Source organism: Scardinius erythrophthalmus, assembly GCF_964197995.2.
Source record: "Scardinius erythrophthalmus genome assembly, chromosome: 7".
Taxonomy (NCBI): domain Eukaryota; kingdom Metazoa; phylum Chordata; class Actinopteri; order Cypriniformes; family Leuciscidae; genus Scardinius; species Scardinius erythrophthalmus.
In genome coordinates this window covers 17,233,984-17,255,325 of record NC_138227.1, presented here as the reverse complement: position 1 = coordinate 17,255,325, position 21,342 = coordinate 17,233,984, and the positions used below count along the sequence as shown (strand labels likewise).

At 36.8% G+C, this 21,342-nt stretch overlaps 1 protein-coding gene across 1 annotated transcript; it reads left to right on the top strand.

Moving 5' to 3' along the window:
• Nucleotides 1-7,975: 7,975 nt before the first annotated feature.
• drd2a (dopamine receptor D2a) lies at nucleotides 7,976-21,109 on the top strand (the record flags this gene model as incomplete). Its single annotated transcript, XM_081369908.1, has 7 exons — nucleotides 7,976-8,260; nucleotides 11,126-11,235; nucleotides 11,633-11,769; nucleotides 14,139-14,338; nucleotides 15,400-15,483; nucleotides 15,819-16,167; nucleotides 20,922-21,109. 7 exons carry the CDS (start codon nucleotides 7,976-7,978, stop codon nucleotides 21,107-21,109), a joined length of 1,353 nt encoding a protein of 450 aa, XP_081226034.1.
• Between the last annotated feature and the right edge of the window lie 233 nt (nucleotides 21,110-21,342).

The window sequence follows — 21,342 nt, the reverse complement described above, 5'->3', positions numbered from 1 at the left end:
GATAAGTACCCTGGTGCTAGGCCATGTAACGATTTAAAAACTAAAACTAAAATTTTGAACTCAATTCTCTGTTTGACCGGTATCCAGTGTGGAGAAGTTAAAATAGGAGTGATGTGATCGAATTTTCGACTACCAGTCAACAGCCTGGCAGCAGCATTGAAGAAGCCCGATAGATGATTGGTTAGCTCCAAAATAAAGTGAATCGCAATAGTCAAGTCGTGAGGTGATGAACGCATGAATGACTATTTGGAAGTTCTTTGGCGAGAGAAAAGATTTGACTTTTGCAAGAAGTCGTAAGTGAAAGAAACATGATTTTACGACTGAATTCATTTGTTGATCAAACTTGAGGCCTGAATCGAACAGAACACCTACATTTTTTGCAGATGAGGTAACATGAAAATTTAACTCGCCAAGGTCCGGAATACCAGAGTCATAGAAATCACTTTGTCCGAACAGTATTACTTCATTTTTATTCTCATTTAAAGCTAAAAAATTGTGTGTAAGCCATAGTTTCACTTCCTGAAAACATGCAAGCAGGACTTCTAAAGAGCTTGAATTATTTAGTTTAAATGGGAAGTACAGCTGGGTGTCGTCAGCGTATAAATGAAATGATACTCCGTATTTGGAAAAAATGGAGCCCAGTGGCAGCAAATATAAAGAAAATAGTACAGGACCTAGAATAGAGCCCTGTGGTACACCACAGGAAAGATGTGCTGCTGAGGAAGTATGATTTCCAGTGCGTACAGAAAAGTTTCTCTTGGTTAAAAAAGACTGGGTAACACTTTACTTGAAGGGGTGTGCATAAGACTGACATGACACCTTCATAATATGAAGGAGGTTTTATGCATGTTTATGACAACTGTCATTTAGTGTAATTCGCTCAATTATGACATTTTTTATGCAAATATGACATTAAGATGTCTTTGTCATGACAACTTGACATTACCAAGACAACATAACCTGTCATAAATATGTCATAAACATGACATAGCAGATTAATTATCAAACTTAAGAAACTACTTAGCTTTATGGGTTAACATTACATTATATTTCTGACCACTTTTATTCCCCCAGTGGTACAAATTGAATTTGTCATTAAAATGTCATTGTCAATACTCAATATATAAATATTCAATAATTTTATAACAGTGTCATGAATATTTTTCTTGACCTCAACTACAGTGAACCGAATTGAATTTGTCATTAAAATGTCATTAAGTGTTAATACTGTCAAATTATTTTATAACTAATACTGGAATTCTGGGAAAAAAAGTGGTTAGAAATATATTCATAACAGTTATAATGGCCTCATGACAGCCAATGTCAAAACCAACCACATGACAGTTTAATGTAATGTTAACCCATAAAGCTAAGTAGTTTCTTAAGTTCGATAATTAATCTGCTATATCATGTTTATGACACATTTATGAAAGGTTATGATGTATTGGTGTATGTCAAGTTGTCATGACAAAGACATCTCAAACAATGTCATATTTGCATAAAAAATGTCATAATTGAGCAAATGACACTTAATGACAGTTGTCATAAACATGCATAAAACCTCCTTCATATTCATGACATGTGTCATGTCATGATCATGAAGGTGTCATGTCATGCACACCCCTTCAAGTAAAGTATTACTAAAGACTAGAACCAATTTAAAACGGTACCCTGGATGCCTACATAATTATTCAGTCGAGAAATAAGAATTGTATGATCAACCATATCGAAAGCAGAGCTGAGATCTAAAAGGACAAGAGCAACAGCACTCCCATTATCTGTAGCCAGCATAATGTCATTAGTAACTTTCAATAGAGCGGATTCGGTGCTCTGTAGTTTCCTAAATCCTGACTTGAAAATATCATGATGAATTTATACTCAGAAAAGATTGTAATTGAGTGAAAACAGCCTTTTCCAAGATTTCTGAGATAAATGGAAGATTAGAAATTGGTCTGAAATGACCTAAGTCAGATATATCAAGATTAGATTTTTTCAGAAGGGGAGTAACTGAAGCATGTTTTAGGTAGTCAGGGACCGTACCAGTACGCAAAACAAATGTTAATAAAAAACAGGAGATCAAGCCCTATGATATTGACGATTTGCTTAAAAAAGTGTGACGGAATAATATCATATGGACAAGAGGTAGGTTTTAGATATTCAACAAAATCTCTGCAAGTATGTAGAGAAATTGGATCGAACATGCTCCAGGTAGATGAGCACCTAGGCACTTCAGTGAGAAAAAGTTTTCACATAAAACAATCAGACACATCAGGGAAAACATCAACCATATTAAAACAGAATCTATAGTGGAAAATAATGATGATTTTTTGAGACAAACTTTGGATTTAGCAGACTTAACGGCTTTCTGAAAAACATAATGAGACTCCCTTAAAATATCATAAGATACCTGCAGCCGGTCCTTGAGCCATTTGCGTCCTGCCCGTCTACAGTTTCGTCGGAGTAAGCGAATAGAGTCATTAAACCAGGGTGAAGGTTTTTTGATAGAGCGTTTAGTTTTTAAGGGAGCAATGTTGTTAACAATGTCCAAGCAGGTATTACTAAAAAGACTGAGATATGCATCAGCGTCCGGGCTTTCTGAGAGCCGATTCATAGCTAATAATTCAATCAGCTGCTTTATATGCAGTAGCAAAGTCCTCGCAGGCTGTAGGAGAAAAATAATGATCCCATCGAGCCTGAGCAGGTTTAGTACTTGATCGACGAGGTAAGGTAGTTGTAAATGTCACAGATTTGTGATCAGAAAACCCATTGTCTCTTATCTCCATGTCCATGATAGAAAACCTGTGAGCAAAAACCAAGTCCAGGATATGACCATGAACATGCGTAGGACATTGTACATATTGAGAAAAACTAAAAGAATCCAATAGATTACAAAAATCCTTGGTTAGTGGCTTACTGGGACAGCAGATATGAATATTAAAATCACCGAGCAGTAAAATTTTATCATTCATTGTTACTACATTCCCCAGAAAGTCTGTAAATTCACAAAAAAAAAAAAAAAACATTATTAAACTGTGGGGGCCGGTAAACAACTGCACATAATACTGGATTTGCCATGTCCATTAAAGACATTTGGACCTCAAAGCTCTCGTAAATGTCTTTCGGGATGAAGCGGTCGTGAAAGGAGTTTTTAAAAACAACGGCCAGGCCTCCCCCACGACCAGAAGATCGCGGAGAGTTAAGAAATTAGCAGTTTTGGGGAACTTTTTTTTGTTTATATCAAGCAGCATTTGCCAATCATAGACGAAGGTTGTAGGCCACGCATTGATCACAGAGAAGCAGAAATTACTAATCAGAGTCTACAATAGGAAGAGGGACAGACGTCTTGCCAAACATAACGGCGCCATCTTGTCCAAGTACTACTATATGATCAAACTCATCTTTGATCACCAAAATGACATATTTAAACTTTTTTTTTCCTGTGAAAAAAAATTCTTCATGTCTTAAAATAGCTTAATTTAATATATGCATATCCATGAATATGCTAATTAGCCCCACCTCCATTCACTCACGCCAGCTCACAGATTCACTCGGCCAACTGTATCGCTCTATACAATGTCGGACACGCAACAGTAATGAATATGATTAGCCTTTTGCTTGACAATGTAATAAAACAGCTAATAATGTGTCACACAAACCACGTTCCCGTTCGCCGTTTCAGAGTCAGACAGCTGCCTTCTAACAATCATCTGAAACGCTTTGAACAACTCAGAGCGTCAGTGGAGAAAGGCATATAGTTCATCATAACATCGTAAAAAAAATACAGCAAACAAATATACCGGGATAACGTGGCATCTCTCAAGACTCCCCTGCTAGTTTGCTGTTAATGATATGCTAAAGCCATCACGTTGTGTGATTGGTTGCAAGGTAGTTTGTGACGCCAGAAACACCAGCGATTTTTGACACTGAAGTTTTAAGGAGAAAATACTCAGCAATGGTGTTGACTTATGAATTTGCACATGGTTTGTCTTAAAGCACATTAAAAACACCTCATAGACATATAAACAACATTAAAAACGTGATTTTCACCACAGGGGCATTTTAAGAGATGAAAAGACATTTATTACAGAGGCCAAGCCCGAATTGGCTAAACACTAAGCTTTTAAATTGTCTTAACCACAGGAAAACTTAAGCAAATGCACTACTTAAAGAGCCATTGCTGTCTCAGAAAAACATCAAAGACAAAATAATGTTTTTGGCAGAAAATGGAAAGTTGTGTGGAGTGATGAATTGCAAAGAAACACGAGTTGCATGGTGATGCTCCAGAGCAGTCTTAAAAAAATCTGCTGAGAAATATAATAATAGATGCATCTTTATCACAGCGAAGCATGAAAGAAGAGCTGTCATTGTGTGGGGAGCCTTTTTAGCTGCTGGTATCAGTGAGCTACTTCACTGTGAGAAGTCATTAATGCTTTGGAGTACAGGAGAACATTGCAGAATGGCTTGCTTCCCATACATGAAAAGTTGTTATCTAAAGAGGAATGATCAGATGCTATTTTTCAACAAGACAATTCTCCTACTCAACCTGCAAAGACAACCAAGAAGTGACTCATGTCCATCATGCTCATGTTTTGGCCTGCTCAGAGTCCAGATTTGAACCCTATAATAAATATTTGGTCTCACATTAAACTCAAACGAACTGGGACACAATTTCAACAAATCATGAATTGTTTGAAGCCATTAACATTGAGTGGAACAACGCTGACTCTTCGTCCTGTAAAAACCTGTCTGCGAGTTTACATGGCTTAAACATTTAAAGAAAACAAAGGGAGAGGCTATTCCGTGCTAATTTACTTTATCTACAGTACTTGTGCAATTCTTTTCTGACCAGTGATTTGTGTTTAAAATGGTTAAGACCATTAAAAGACCACTAAATATTTTTGCCATTTTTGGCTTGGTCAATTTTTTTGCCCAAGGTTGGGGATGAAAAAGAAAAAGCTAAATAAATCCAAATCACCGTTTTATTTTCCAAACAATTTTTTTTTATTAAACCCAAAATATAAAACATATGTAACTATACACTAATAGATAGTTTCCAGTTTAAAGATGAATCGTTATTCATTTCTTGAAAGAAAGAAATCAGTAGGCCTACTATAAGATCAGTTACAGGGTTTTGAAAAGAAAAAGATTGTGATTAAAGAATGCAACGCTTGTATTTTATTCTCACTGATGTTTATGTAACAGCCCCGCCTAGTTTTCCAACCTTCTCAATCTCAGTTGGAGGGACTGAGATTGTCCCTCAGTGGATGCTGAAGGTTACCGCGTGCGTAAAGCGCGCGCTCGGATGCTGCGCTCACACGCGCATTGCTCACACTCCGCTTGGACTCTCAAACGGATAATGGGTTTCTCCTGCTAAGTGCAGTTTAAAACCTCCACAAAACCAGGAAATACATATTTATATCATGTTCACCTTCTTTTAACCACCAAAATGAAATCACCTCGTGGAAGTAGTGTTCGTGTTCGCCGGTTTACAGTGGTTGTATCCACCCGTGGAGCTGTACTTGAGACAGAAGAGAAATACAGTTACAGTCGCTCGGATGGACAAGTGTATCCAATGGAGAAAAGTGGATTTAAAATATAAGAAACGGAATACTTCCGCTCTTTGGGTGAAAGCTGCGGTTTGAAGGTACAGCACGGCATCTTCTCTTGTTCGTGAACTAGTTATTTCTGTACATGAATAATTAGGAAACAGTTGAGCAGCTAATTAACAGATATTCGCTGATGCTGACACTTTCAGACAAACTTTACTCCACTGCGTGTGGAAAAACAAGCCTTTGTTTCAGACGACTGTGTAAAATCGGGTTGTTATCTTCTCCAATTAATTCAACCTTTTTTCAAAGAGACTAAATTACTGTAATTTCTCTGTGTGTGCGATGATGTGTGCGCGGGTGTTTGTTACAGAGAGCGATAGAGAGAGAGAGAGGGAATAAGAGGTTAAGGGAGAGAAAATAAGGATCTAACCCATGCTTAATATAGACATTGTCACTGTTGTTTTCAATGAATCTTAACTTAGAATCGTTTAATTTTAGTAGTTTTTATGTTTGGGACAATTATATTATATGTCTTTAACTACTCTCTACTAAACACTACAAACTGCGCTATCAATGCATTTATGTAATCAAACGTCTCATATACAATATACTGTATATACTGCATATTGTGAGAAGTTTGATTGTATAATATTAATATTTATCAAAGATAGGTAGATAGATGTTCACAATAAGTACACAGTAGCCTATCAAATGTTTAAATTTGTTTAATTTTAATCTAAATACATATGTAGAAGTTCCTCGTGGAAACAATTTTATTCTAATGAACAAAAACAAATTTGCTGCAGCTGCAGGGACTAAAGCTTATAGTAAAGTGTGTGAGGCTTTCTTTTAGGTTTGATTCAGTTGTTAATGAACACTTATCTAAAGATTAATGCACATCCTGAATTGTTGATTCAAAATCCCATTCAAAATCCCAACAAACAAACACAATCGCACATTATTATGAAAGTCCAATGGCTGATATGAGAAAGCATGAAAAAACATAATTTCTTCCTCTGCAGGCAGTGTCAACTCTGAGACAGCTTTCATGATCAAAACTGACACTGAAAGAGCTAAAGAGGCAATTATGTGGAAAAACCAATAATGGGTGGTCCCTTCACACAAGAGTGGGTTACGTCTGTGATTGTGGTGTTTTTGAATGGGTTTTTTCCCCCAGCAAAATGCTTTTTTTTACTATCATATTGAATGGTTTAAGTGACAACGACATATTGCTTTTGCAGTTCTGCCTACAGCATTTGTTCATTTACATTGCACAATTGCCGACAAGGCGCTGCTGAGACCCTGAGTGATGTTACATTCAGGGTGCGGCAAGGTTCAAACGTTCTTGCCTCTGTCTTTTCTCTTACATATCTTTCTGATTTAGTCAAATTAAGGCAATTGAGGCAGTGCAAATTGACAGGTGTGATGTGTTCAAAATGGAATTTGCCATATTTTAATATGTAGCCAGGCACTTATAAAACTTTGATATGATAAATATATCTTTAGGATGACATTCGAAACCTGTGTGACTTTCTTTTATCTGTGGAACACCGATAAAAAGATATTTCGAGGAGAAAAATCTTGTTTGTCCATACAGTGATCAATGGCAATGTCAATGGCATCCAGTGTTGTTTTGGACCCCATTGAGTTTTGACATTTTTTAAAAATCCCCTAAACTGTCTATTTAAGCTGTACCTTGTCCCTTCCAACTCAAAGCCATAAATACACAATAACTTAAGAAGACAAGTAGACTTTTGCTCTGAGTTTGATATCATTGAGATGGCCACAATAGGTTAAATTGTCATGAAATGCAAATTAATTTCATCCATTTCCTCGTTATGGGCTATAATAAATTTCGTGCTGAGCTCTCACGAATTCTGCTAAATCTGCTTAATATTGAACAAATAACAACTGCTCATTGTGCGGTTTCCTTTTTCTTCTCAATTTGCAAAGACAGTATAAACAACAAGCACTTTTGTTGCACTTATTATTGAGCTGATACTGCTTATGTTTCTGTATGTATTCTTGGACATCGTTCAAGGGAAACAGTAGGGAGGGAGGAGACTCCTGTCCTAGTTAGTCAAGTCAGATCTAGAGTTCAAACACAGGCTTTTCAGGGCAGCTAAGCGAACTATCACCCATAAATAAAGGATAGACTTTACACAGTGTACCACGCAGCGCAAGGCCACAGCCCTGAGCTTTCTAGTGAAATCTTCTGCTCAGGTGTTCCAATAAAAGATTGATGTTTTATGCCAAAACTTAGATGCTGTGTAATCTGGTTGATGTTATAAGACGTATTGACTGGTTGACGTGTTTTGTATCACTCCCCGTGATACAAAGCACGTGACTTAAATGCTGGATTTTTTTTGTTATAAATAAGTTTCTTGTCTTCGGTTCTAGAGTCTCAGCTTGGCTTCAACCATCTGATGGAAGTCTTCACGGAGTATGCCTATAATGAGAGCTTCTTTGAAAATGAAAATGGATCCCGGGACTTCAATGCCACGGAAGAAGGGGGGCGGCATCAGTACAATTATTACGCCATGCTTCTCACGCTGCTCATTTTCGTCATTGTCTTCGGCAATGTGTTGGTGTGTATGGCCGTCTCTAGGGAGAAAGCCCTGCAGACCACCACCAACTACCTGATAGTCAGCCTGGCTGTGGCTGATCTGCTAGTTGCCACACTTGTGATGCCATGGGTGGTTTACCTCGAGGTAGGTTTCAGCGTGATCGGATCCTTCCTTGTTGGGAATGCTAAAATGATTTTAACCATGAACCATATGTAGTTTGTAATAATGCAAGTACAGATTATTCAATTATTTTCACCTGATTAGATTGTAATTTCTTTCGCCATCTTCTTCATAACTCAATCTGGGCAAGAATTAACTAAGAAGAGCTGCAGGCACCATTGTCTTAAACCTCATTTTAGCCAATCAATTTGCAGTAGCCACAAGCACATGTCATGGGTTAGTAGTTATTTTCAATCAAGAGAAGCCTCCCTTGTGGTATGTCATTTAGCCAAACATATTAGCAAAGCTATCAGATTGCAAGCATAATCCATAGGTTGAAATGTGCATAAAGATCATAATCTTGACCCATGTTCTTCTGAGATAAATGCAAGCAGGTTGATTGTGTGATTTGAGCTCTGAACAATGGGTTGAAAAAATGTGACACTGCTGTACATATGTAGCACATTCAATTTACAGCCTTATTATAACTCCCTGTATCAAATTAGCCTTTTGATATCTTGTGATGTGTTGTTTTTCTCTTAAAGGGCAGCATTGAGTAACTGCATTCTCAGTTAATAAATCAAGGTCATCATTTATTTAGCTTGAATCATTTGTGCGCATGAACAGAACATTAAGGAGTGCTACTGTGAGATGGATGAAATGAAATGTCTGATTATTGGCTAAGTAAAAATTGCTGTTGGTGTGTTGCTAAATGAATGTCCTCAATATTATTATTAAGACAGATGAGATCATCATTCCAAAAGACGTTTTTCGTAAACAACTTTAAAATATCTTCAGAACATGATGAAAATGTGTAATGAAAACGAACCTAACTATGCTAGCAAGAAATCACCAATCGAATCAAGTGCTTTAGCTTAGCTGCAGGGTTGGGCCAAATGCAGTTTAAAAAATGTCCCCCTTTCAGTTCATTAAAGGGTTAGTTCCAAACCCGCAAGACCTTTGTTCATCTTCGGAACACAAATGAAGATATTTTTGATGAAATCCGAGAGGTTTCTGACCCCTCCACTAACAGCAATGCAATTACCACTTTCAAGGCCCAGAAAGGTAGTAAAGACATTGTTAAAATAGTCCACGTGAACAACTTTGTTCACGCTGTTCATGTTGCAACCGCAGTGCTTCCGGGTCCAAGTCAGAAAGCCGGCTTTGTATTGGCCAGCTCCTGCGTCAGCATCACACGCATGTGTCGTGGTGCTCACGTGAACAGCGTCGACCAATTGGCGTCGGCGTTCTGACGTAGAACTCAGAAGCCCTGCACTGTGGTTACAATGTAAACAGTGTAGGAGACTGAAGAAGAACTCCTTCAATAAAGAAATTATTTTTGTTTGTTTTTTTGCGCACAAAAAGTATTCTCCTTGCTTCATAATATTAAGATTGAACCAAAATTTGATCAATGTCTTTACTACCTTTCTGGGCCTTGAAAGTGGTCAGAGAGGTCACAGATCTCATTAAAAAGATCTTCATTTGTGTTCTGAAGATGAAAAAAGGGTTTGGATTGACATGAGGGTGAGTAATTAATTACAGAATTTTCATTTTTGGGTTGAACTAACTCTTAAATATGAATTTGAATTGAATAGTAATTCAAATGAATTTGAAAAGTAATGGCAGGATGAATTTACTGATTTGCAATTCAACACAATCAGACTACAGAGGTTTCAACTGATTAGACCTAGTGCCACCACATTGTTTTTAGACTTCAGATCAAAATTTTAATTCACTGATTATATAAACATCACGTGTATACGAATAACTTAGAATTAATTACAATATTGCAAGTTACTTTTTCTGTTTTTCCTCCAAAACCTAAATTATTAAAAAAAAAGCAGAATCAACCAATCAACCATCTCATTAGTGTTTCATTCCTGAATGAATCAGTGGTGTTTAATGAATTGTTTGAATTGATTCTCACTCATTAAAACAGTTATTTGTCACCACCTACCAGCATAACGATGTAACTAGCAGACATTCTAAATGAATTCTAAAAGAAACATATATCTGAAATAAGTTTGTTAATATAGCATTTCCATCCATCCGTTCTCCAAACCACATGTCCTTTAGGGTCACGGGGATGCTGGATGCTGAATACATTATACTCTATTAAATCTTTTCTCCTTAAATTCCGAAATTAAATTGGAATTTAAATGCATTCTCAGGTCATGTCTGAATGCCACACAACTCTATCTGTGCACAGCAATTTAAAAAGTTTCTATTTCTCTCCCCTCTCTCTCCCTCTATTAGTGCAAGGACATGTTTTGATCACTAGCGATGTCTGAGAATGATAGCGGTGAGGCTCATTTCATCTTAGTTTAGAGATACGGTGATGAACTGATTCCGGCAACTCACAGCCGCTTTCATTAGAGGTGTCAAATAATTCTTTAATCAATGACAGCGATGCAAACTCCAAAGGCAGGGACCTAAGACCATCAAGAGCTTTCTGAGTCCCTCGGCTTGCCTGAGGGCACGCATTAATCAGAGGAGGTTCAGAAAGCTCTGCCAGCCAACTCAGGAGATGCAAACTGTGGATGAGGCTGACCTGTGCTATATTGCTTCTCTCTGCCAGTTTTATCAATGAAACCTGAGAAAATGCCAATATTTTATTGCTTTAAACATTATTATAGTGGCTGAAGCTGTTGCAAAGCGACTCTCAGACTTTCAGACGAGTATAGCAAGTGACTGTGGTGTTACCATTTATATTTATCATCTAAAGATACTGTATTAATAATATGCAGTGCTTCTGGCAAGTAACTAACTATTGCACATTTACATGTAAACAGTGTAGGTTTGCATTCCGATGTAGTGTTGTAAAAATAAGCTGCATGTCTGTCCTCCTAGGTGGTGGGAGAGTGGCGGTTCAGCACAATCCATTGTGACATCTTTGTCACCCTGGACGTGATGATGTGTACAGCAAGCATACTCAATCTATGTGCCATCAGTATCGACAGGTAGGTCCACTGCCATTACAAGAGTCGTCTAATGCTGACCAAGACATAATATGGTTGCTCAGAGGGACCAACCTCAGCTTTTACACACCTGAAAATAAACTACATTTGGTGCTGAGGTTGTTATATATAGACAAACGATGAGAACTGCATTGTACATCGTCACTTACATGAGCTCAGAATAGTAAGGAGTACTTGTTAGATCAATAGCGGTTCATACGAAACGTCTCTATTTATACAGTAAGTAATCCGATATTAGAAAGAAAGAATAGAAGGGAGGTCATGGGAATAACCAAAAATAATAGTCAATGATTACAGATATATTAGGAAAATCATGTCCAGAGACATGTAAGAATGTGAAAACAACAATTAATCTATTTTTGTCTGGTATCTCCCACAGGTACACAGCTGTAGCCATGCCTATGTTATACAACACACGCTACAGCTCCAAGAGGAGGGTCACAGTCATGATTTCTGTCGTTTGGATTCTGTCTTTTGCTATATCGTGTCCACTGCTGTTTGGACTCAATAATACTGGTAAATATGGACTGGGAGTCTATCACTCTTCAAATGTTTGGGTTCAGTAAGATATTTTTAATGAAAGAAAGAAAGAAATTAAAACTTTTATTCTGTAAAGATGCATTAAACACATTTTTTATAATCTTTTAAAAGCTTTCTATTTCAAAAAACGCTGTTCTTTTGAGCATTCGTTTGCTTAAAGAACCCTGAAAAAAAATGTATCAATGTTTCCACAAAAATATTAAGCAGCACAACTGTTTCCAACATTCATGATAATGACACTGAAGCTTTGACATTACAGAAATAAATTACATTTAAAATTAAATTGTAATTTAAATACATTTAAACTGTAAAAATATTTCACAACATTACTGTTTATACTGTATTTTTGATCAAATAAATGCAGCCTTGGTGAGCACAAGAGACTTCTTTCAAAAGCATTAAAATAACCTTACCGTCCCCAAACCTTTGAACAGTAGTGTACTGTTAAACTTTGTAATCCAATTATTCATATCTGATTAATTAATCAGTGTAATTAATTTTATGTATCTGCCGAGAAATGTCTTTAAATGAAGATAAAGACATTGAATTACTGTGGAAGACGAGTAAATGATTGAATAGACATTATAAAAAGAATCCTTAGAAGCCAATATACTGTTTTATATCTGTAAGTTTATTTCCTACTGTGCTTAACTGTCCACTTTGCTGCATTTTATATTCTACATGTAAATTAATAACCATAAGGAATATGATAGCTAAACTCAGTGCAAACCTTGTCTTAAGCTTGAAAAATTGGCTTCTGCTTAGGAATATTATTATGGTACAATGTAACAGCTTGCACTTAAAGAGCTGAATTTACAGAGTATTAGTGTCATTATCTTGCATGCACACTGGTGTTAAGGGCAGCTCAAATAAATTAGGTCACGGCTTCATTTGAAAGTTATATTAGAGAAAGTAATATAATCAGCATTCTTCTGCTTGACTGCTTGTAGTGGGAGGATGGGGGTCAGGTACTCGTGGGCATGAATCACACTGCAAGATAAGTTGGACGCTTTGCACTGTTAGATACACGTATTATGTTTATTAATGATTATTAATATTTGAATAATTTTTGTACCCAAATTAAAGTCCTGTGGTGTCACCAACATGCAAAAAAGAAAAACATTAAACAGGACATTATATCATAGAGAGAACTCCTACAGAGCACCAGTGTGTTAAGGGCAATTAAAATGAATCTTTTCTCGAAAATTCTGTGCTAGCTATCATGTGGCAGACAATGCTATATATATATATATATATATATATATATATATATATATATATATATATATATATATATATATATATATATATATATATATATATAGTACAGGTCAAAAGTTTGGAAACATTATGGTTTTTTTTTTATATTTTTGAAAGAAGTCTCTAATGGTTATTAAGGGTGCGTTTATTTGGTCAAAAATACAGAAAAAAAACAGTAATATTGTGAAATATTATTACAACTTAAAATAATAGTTTTCTATTTGAATATACTTTAAAAAATAATTTATTCCTGTGATGCAAAGCTGAATTTTCAGCATCATTACTCCAGTCTTCAGTGTCACATGTGACATCCAGTCTATCACATGATCCTTTAGAAATCATTCTAATATTCTAATTTATTATGAGTGTGGGAAACAGTTCTGCTGGCTAATATATTTGATGAATAAAAGGTTCAAAAGAACTGCATTTATTCAAAATTAAAAAATATTTTCTAATAATATAAATCTATCACTTTTTATCAATTTAACACATCCTTGCTGAATAAAAGTATTGATTTATTTCAAAAAAGAAAGAAAAAAATTACTGACCCCAAATTACTGACCAGTAGTGTATATTGTTGTTACAAAAGATTTCTATTTTTAAAACATTTGCTTCTTTTTTTTTTTTTTTTTTTTTTTTTTTTTTACTTTTTATTCATCAAAGTCTCCTAAAAAATTATCACAGGTTATGAAAAAATATTCTGTTTCCAACTTTGATAATGAATCATCATATTAGAATGATTTCTAAAGGATCATGTCCTGAATGATCCTGAAAATTCAGCTTTGCATCACAGAAATAAATGATAGTTTAAAGTATAATAAATTGAAAACCAATTATTTTAAATTGTAATATATCACAATATTAAAAAAATCTAATAAATGCAGGCTTGATGAGCAGAAGAAACTTCTTTCAAAAACATTAAAAATATTAATGTTTCCAAACTTTTGACCTGTACTGTATATTTATATAAAATGTGTTGAAACAAATGTACTGATTGTTTGAAAAACTTGACAAAAACTTATAAATAATGTAACAATGTTGGCATCTTCTTAACTAGCTCATTTTCATTGTATTTTCTGTTACAGACACCCATGATGATGCTCTGTGTGTTATCGCAAACCCTGCCTTTGTAGTGTACTCCTCCATCGTGTCCTTCTACGTTCCTTTCATAATAACGCTGCTAGTATATGTGCAGATCTACGTGGTACTGCGGAAGAGACGGAAACGTGTCAACACTAAACGCACATGCCCAGCAACGGACATGGATATGAGCTCGACTATAAAGGTGAGAACAGCTGCTCGATGACGAGTTGTGAAAGTTTCTACTTACTTAGCACTCCAGTATAGTTTAGTGAATTGGGATTGTTAAAAAACTGCAGTGTCAAATGAATTTCATAGTAATTCATCAGCACTGTAATTCCCATTAGCAGTGTCAGTAATGAGCAGGTGGATACTAGTACATATTTCAGGTTGTGCATCTGTGATCATAGCTTGTCTAGAATGACCTTTGCCTTTTTTTCTGCTTGTATTGATTCTCCCGACATATTGCAAATCAATGCAGGAAATGACCACTGCTTCATAACACTGTTATTATAATACATTGTTAGTCTTTGCATTGTTTTACACAGTGCAGTGACATTCAGGCTTCTCCATGGAGCGCATGCCACAGCAGAATAAATTCAATATAGCATTATTCAAAGAAACTGATAGCTTATCTACCCATCCTAAGCTTCTTCAAGGGCATCAGTGCATTATTGAGAGCCATTTGTGTTTAGGGAGTTCTCATGCTGTGTCCTGACGGCATAAGTAAACATCGCTTCTCCTATCAGTGGTTTGTTGTGACTCCTCTAAAGCATTCTGATGTGAAAACAGGCTTTAGATCAACATCATGTTTTTTTCAGGAATGCTTTCATTTTGAAGTGCAAAACTCATCCGTATCCATCTATATACAGTAGCAAGTTTCTTGTTTTCAGAACACTGAACTTTTGGGTTTAGACCTAAAATGATCTTTAGATTTACCACATATCCATCCAAAACGAATGCTTTGTAGACCGAGAATGCAATGCTTTAGCAATCATCCTTATGTCGAGCAGGTAATTTAAAATGTTAAAGGATTTGGAAAGTTTTCCTGCGCATTACCTATAAACATGATCTATAAGCTGACATTTGCACACAAAAAAAATAGCAATGTAACGGAATGGAAGGAATTACTAACCTTGCAGTTGCATGTTCCTCCGATTTGTGTAATTGCAAATAAATTTAAACTGAACCTGGGGCTGGACAACTAATTCCTTTCTGGTCTAAATCTGTCAAAACAGTCTGGTGTTTCTCCCATGTGTGTTTCAGAAATGCACTCACCCTGATGATGTGAAACTGTGCACTGTGATCGTCAAGTCCAGCGGGAATTTTCCTGTGAACAACAAAAACGTGGTACAGCCAATTTTACTCTTGCTTTCAAAATATCGCTCTCAGGATTTTTGAGCTGCTGCTTGTTGTATCCACCAGAAGTATTGATGACAGATGACATTTGAGAAATGACAATGTGTCAGCAAATATTAAATGTTAATCTCTGCACCCACGGTTAACTTTCTATAAAGTTATATTGACTAAAACAATAAACAAGTTTTTATGAAATGAACTGTTTGATAGAGTAAACCATTTTTGTTTTGTAGGGGATCTGTTTCTTTTTATATCAAGGCTTGATCATGTGCACTTCAGCTATACATTTAGCCAAAATGACTTATTTTTCACTTTTTTTTTGTTAGATCTTCATAAAGGAGGTGGTAAACAATGGGGACGACATCCAAATGGACGAGATCACAAACTTAAACCCTCCGAAACAGAGGAAGCAGGATCAGTCTGCTGCAGGTCAACATCACAGCAGGCTGGTTAGCTCTAATGTAAGAGAGACTGACATATCACCCCCGTCGCCTGAAGCTGGTGTCAAACCTGAAAGAAATGGCAACACCAGCAATATCACAAAAGTGGCCAAAGCATTTGAGATCCAGGTCTCCCCCACTGGCAAAACACAGACATCGGTCAAAACTCTTAACAAACGTAAAATCTCCCAGCAGAAGGAGAAGAAGGCCACTCAGATGTTAGCTATTGTCCTTGGTAAGTGTGTGATGTTATTTGATGTTAAACTACTTTAAAGGGGAACTATATTGCCCCTTTTTACATGATATAAGTCTCAAGTGTCCCCAGAATGTGTCTGTGAAGTTTCAGCTCAAAACAACACAGATCATTTATTATACATTTATTATACCATGTTGCCAATGCCCATTTTTGAGTGGAACCAAAAACATGCTGTAATCTGTAAATGCAAATGAGCTGCTGCTCCCCACCCGCTTTCCAGAATAGTGCTGTGCCTTTACAGCTCGTGCCTTGGATAATCTGCCAGAAACTAACAAAACACCTGTTTGGTTTTGATTATCATCTCTATCGCGGTGACATTGTACATGAGCGGGGCTTGTTCCAATGTGAGGTGACATTGGAGTCATTTCCTGAACGGCTCATTTTGAGACATTCGCGGTCATCCTGGGACTCTTTGCCAATTTTTTTTTTGCACATTATATAGTAGGGAAGTATTTGTTTTCTGATGCAGCATATGTTTCCGATTTATGAATGGATTTTTACCGCAATACACACACTGCGGACAAATAATTATGTTAAATAACAATTTAAAAATAATCTTGCATAATAGGTCCCCTTTAAAACATTTCGTCGCTGTCGGGCGGAAACCTGATGTCCAAATTTTGTCAAATTTCATATTTTTTCACAAAATCGATGCTATTGGTCAGTCCCCACGTGGGTCTGTTATTTTTACAAATTATTAACCAATCTAAAGTGTTGAAAATAGCTTGAGAGCAAATCTCTTAACTCCATTGGACACTTCAACTGTCTGAGAAGTCTCGTAACTCCACCTCTTCTTCACTCCGCGGGAGCCTCCGCGGCATTTTGTCTCATTAAGATTGAAAGTCGTAACGATTAAGAAATCCTCGTCGAGCAACACGTATGATTTTATCTGTGTTAAACTATGATATCAGTTATTGATGTATTTTAAATATCTACTTATTACTAGGCTTATTATTACTATAGGCTTATTATACATGTACATTGAAGTTTTAAAATGTATCTAAAATAATACTTGAATTGAATTAAATGTTTTGGATACCACCATTAAACTATGGTTTTTATTATTTTACTGACTCGAAGTTGGCACTGTGCATGTCAAATACACAAATAGCAAGGTTTTTATTTATGGGAGAAAAAAGGGCTGTCTACTGGCGCCAAGTAAGCCTATCTTTGGATAACTCTGTCTGTTTTTTAGACGATAACGAGTGAAAATATTTAGGTTAGATACATTTGAGTAGGCCTGTTTTGTTAAAAATCGATAGCTGTAATGCTTCAAGTGCGGAAAGGAAGCCCATGAGCCACGAAGGTAAATTTGCGTACAGATTAGGCTAATTTCCGCCTATTAGACAGCCTAGTCAGTTCACCGTTTTATTTTGGTATTGCATCACTCATAGCTCTTAAACATTTAAAATAGAGTTTTGGAAGATGTTTACCGCAATCATTAGCTTTGATTAGCTATTAAAGCCTTGTCTCTTGTTCAACGGCTCAACGCGACCGCAGACTTTGATGAACACTGCTGGCAGCAGCGACGTCTGTGTCCGTACCATTCTTATCAATGACAGTGTAAACTCGTATCTCCCTGCTCCCAAGTCATAAATCTTGTATCTCCGATTAAACATGATTTTGGGGAAATGTTGTGTTAATGTTGGTACACAACAGTATATGAAAGCAATATAAGGTATAATACCAACTTTAACGATACAATGTTTAATAACTAAAAAAAAAGATTTTTTTTTATAATTTCCTGAAAAATAATGTTTTTTGGAGGTGCGAGGATTCCGCCCGACAGCGACGATTTGTTGGTTGATTTGCTCGTAAAGTGTAAATAATTTGGCTCCGTGGCACTTTGAAAACAATGCTGTTTATTTGATCATCACCAAAGACTTTAGATATAGAAATACGATGCACTCATATTACTTGTGAATGGAAGAAAGTGCAGTAAAACTTTATTTTAAGGTGACGTTACTACATGTACTTACTATAGTAAGTAACAGTAAATTATGCATAATTGCAAGTAACTAACCCTAACCCAAACTCTAACCATAACTCTATAGTAAATACATGGAGTTAAGTAATATTACTCAGTACTTATTTAAGTACAATGTAACTAGGTCACCTCAAAATAAAGCGTAACCGAAAGTGCAACATGCAATATGACACAATAAGTCATGCCTTCTAAATAAAAGAGCCAATCGCGATTGGTAAAGTCATCGCGTGACTGCAGCTGCCATTAGAAGAAACAGTCAGTGTTCTGAGATGCACACTTAGGACTGTACATGCACATTGGCTGGTCTATAGCCGGGAAAAATAAGCTTTTTTAATGCTATGCGAGCATAAGAAACAAAATTTATGAGAAAATTGACAGATTTCAATGGTGATTTCAAATGTAAAAATGAATCGTAAGCTTTCATTTCAAAGATGGCCGCTGAGTGAAATGACCAGCCTAATCAATAGCAGACAGACTAAGTGTTCTGTTTTAATTTTTTGCTGTTTGGTGATACAAAGATAATGGTGCAAAAAATAGACACTTCAGCTTTAATATTCGTCGCCATCTCTGTTCGAAATCTGCAATTGCAGTTATTCGCGGAATTATCAACTTTACGTGGGTTGTGCCTCGGCACGGCACAGCGCGGATGAATCCAATGTTTTGAGGAGAATGTGCGGCTGTCAGTCACCGCGCCGGTGTGGATACTGTCATTCGCAATCACAGATTCTACTTTTTGGAAGTATGACCAACATAAGAATTTTCACTGGAAAATGTCATATGAACAAGTAAGTAACATCCACTTTTTTCCTGACCAACTATGGGGAAAAAAGCATTGCAGTAAATAGCGCCGATTAAATCTAACGATCACTTATCATATCACGTCAAACCGTGCAAATTATACTTTGTTCTCAAATTGTTAATGTTAACAAACATCAGCATTACGCGACTACATTTAATGCCCTTCCGATATTATCCTTGTTTTCGCATGGGCCCGGTTGCAGTCTCTTTTTTCTCCAGTTGTCACTGCTGATTGTCGTTTGAACCTTTCTGGATCCGCCATCAAACTGATAAGTTTAATTATATAAAGTGCTGTGAGAAAACGCTATAAATCTCCACCTCCAACATCCTCACACGCAATATAGCCTACTAGCCTAGACACCTTCTTTATGTGTACAGATGTGATGTAATGACGCAAAGACATGCTCGAATTTCCCGCAGATATCCACCAGTACCACTGGAATTAAAAACATTATTACAAGCTCTCCGTTTTGAATCTAGCTAAGGCAAGCAGATAGTTTTGAACACTGGCTGGTTATGTATTTGCTCAAAAAATTATTTTGGATAATTTTTAATCCAAAAAAGTTACAGACTGCAGCTTTGAGTAAGACATGGCATTTCATCTTCCATTTGTTTTAGTGAGCTGCACAATACTACATGACATTAAAAAAATGTCTCTGGGAGTCACGTGACACAAGATGGCGGAGTAGTTGTGTTTCTGCCGAGCTGCTGTGGAGCCCTTTGATTTTTAACTCTTTCAGTCTTTCGTTGCTGACACAAGGTATGTCAGAGAAAAGATTGAATCTAAATTACACGCTCATAAGACGAAAACAAATCGAAATTACCGACTCCCGCGCATACACCTGAAATGGCGCATGTATCATTAAACGCTGGCGAAATGGATACGCTAGCTAAACGTATCACCTCGGAAGTACTCGCAGGAGTGGACAAACCACTCTAAAACAAAATTGGTCCATTGATGGAGAAGCTCTCCGTGGTGACGGCACATTTTACTGAGGTTGAAGGCCGTGTCGCTGGAGCTGAGACACGCATATGAACGATGGAAGACACTGTTGCCAGAGACAGCGCAGATCTGGTCAAGATGAAGGTGACTCTTGAGGCAGCTCTTGACAAAATAGATGACGTGGAAAACAGAAGCAGGAGATGCAACATCAGAATAATGTTGCCTACCCGAGGGCGAGGAAGCCACTAACCCCGTTCTGTTTTTAAAATTATGGCTGTCCAATTTGCTGAATATCGGCGTTAAGCCTGGCCAGATTAAAATAGAACGCGCGCACCGTGATACTGAAGCTCCACAATTTTCAGGATAAAGTCAGCATTTTACAGGCTGCTCGAGCTGCCGGAAAGCTGCTGTACAAGCAACATACCATTTCCATCTACGAGGATTTTTCGGCTGCAATCATCAGGAAAAGACAGGCATTTGACGCGGTTAAAAAACGTCTCCGTGAGAAGGGAGTGGGATTTGCCATGATTTACCTGGCGGTCCTTAGAGTGCAGTATGATGGCGCCAAGTTCTTCAAACAACTGAGTGACATGGAGGATTTCTTGTCCAACAACCTGCCTGCCTCTACTCCTCAACCTGCCTGCCTCTGCGGTTAAATCGGGTCAATGTTTTTCAAAAAGGATCCGAAGGTTTTGCTCCTAAGCCAGTTTGACTTTGTGTGGAAACAAGACTTTGATATGTATATTAACAGACTTCCAAGTCAAGGGTAACAAGTAAGGGATACAGATGGAGGTTTCATGTTTCACTTGTATGTTTGACTTGTGGTGTGCTTCCTCCCTTTGTTCTTTTCTATTTATTTGTTTTGAATAATCCCTGTAATGCAAAAAAAACAAAAAAAACTTGTCTCTGCTAAACCCCTGAATGAAACCGTTTATATATAAAGCACAGTTTCTTAACATTGCCCACCCAAATATTTTCTTCAACATCTTTTTTCTTTATTTTCAGGTGTATTTATCATCTGCTGGCTGCCGTTCTTCATCACACACATTGTGAACACTTACTGGCAAGTCCCTCCTGAACTTTACACTGCCTTTACGTGGTTGGGCTACGTGAACAGTGCAGTCAATCCCATCATATACACCACTTTCAACATTGAGTTTCGCAAAGCTTTTATTAAGATTCTACACTGTTGAGAGAGAACTCGCTTCAATGGAGCAGAAGGGATGGAAATAATACCTCATCTGCAGTGGACACACTGTAAAACATTATTTAAAGAATCAAAATCAGATCCCATGCGGACTATGGCCTGGGGGCGACATCGCTTGCATTTCACTGAGATTATAACTAAAGGAATGTATATAAATTGTCTGTATTATAAAAATGATTTTGTTCCAAGATCATATCGCCCAAAAAAGAGAAGAAAAAT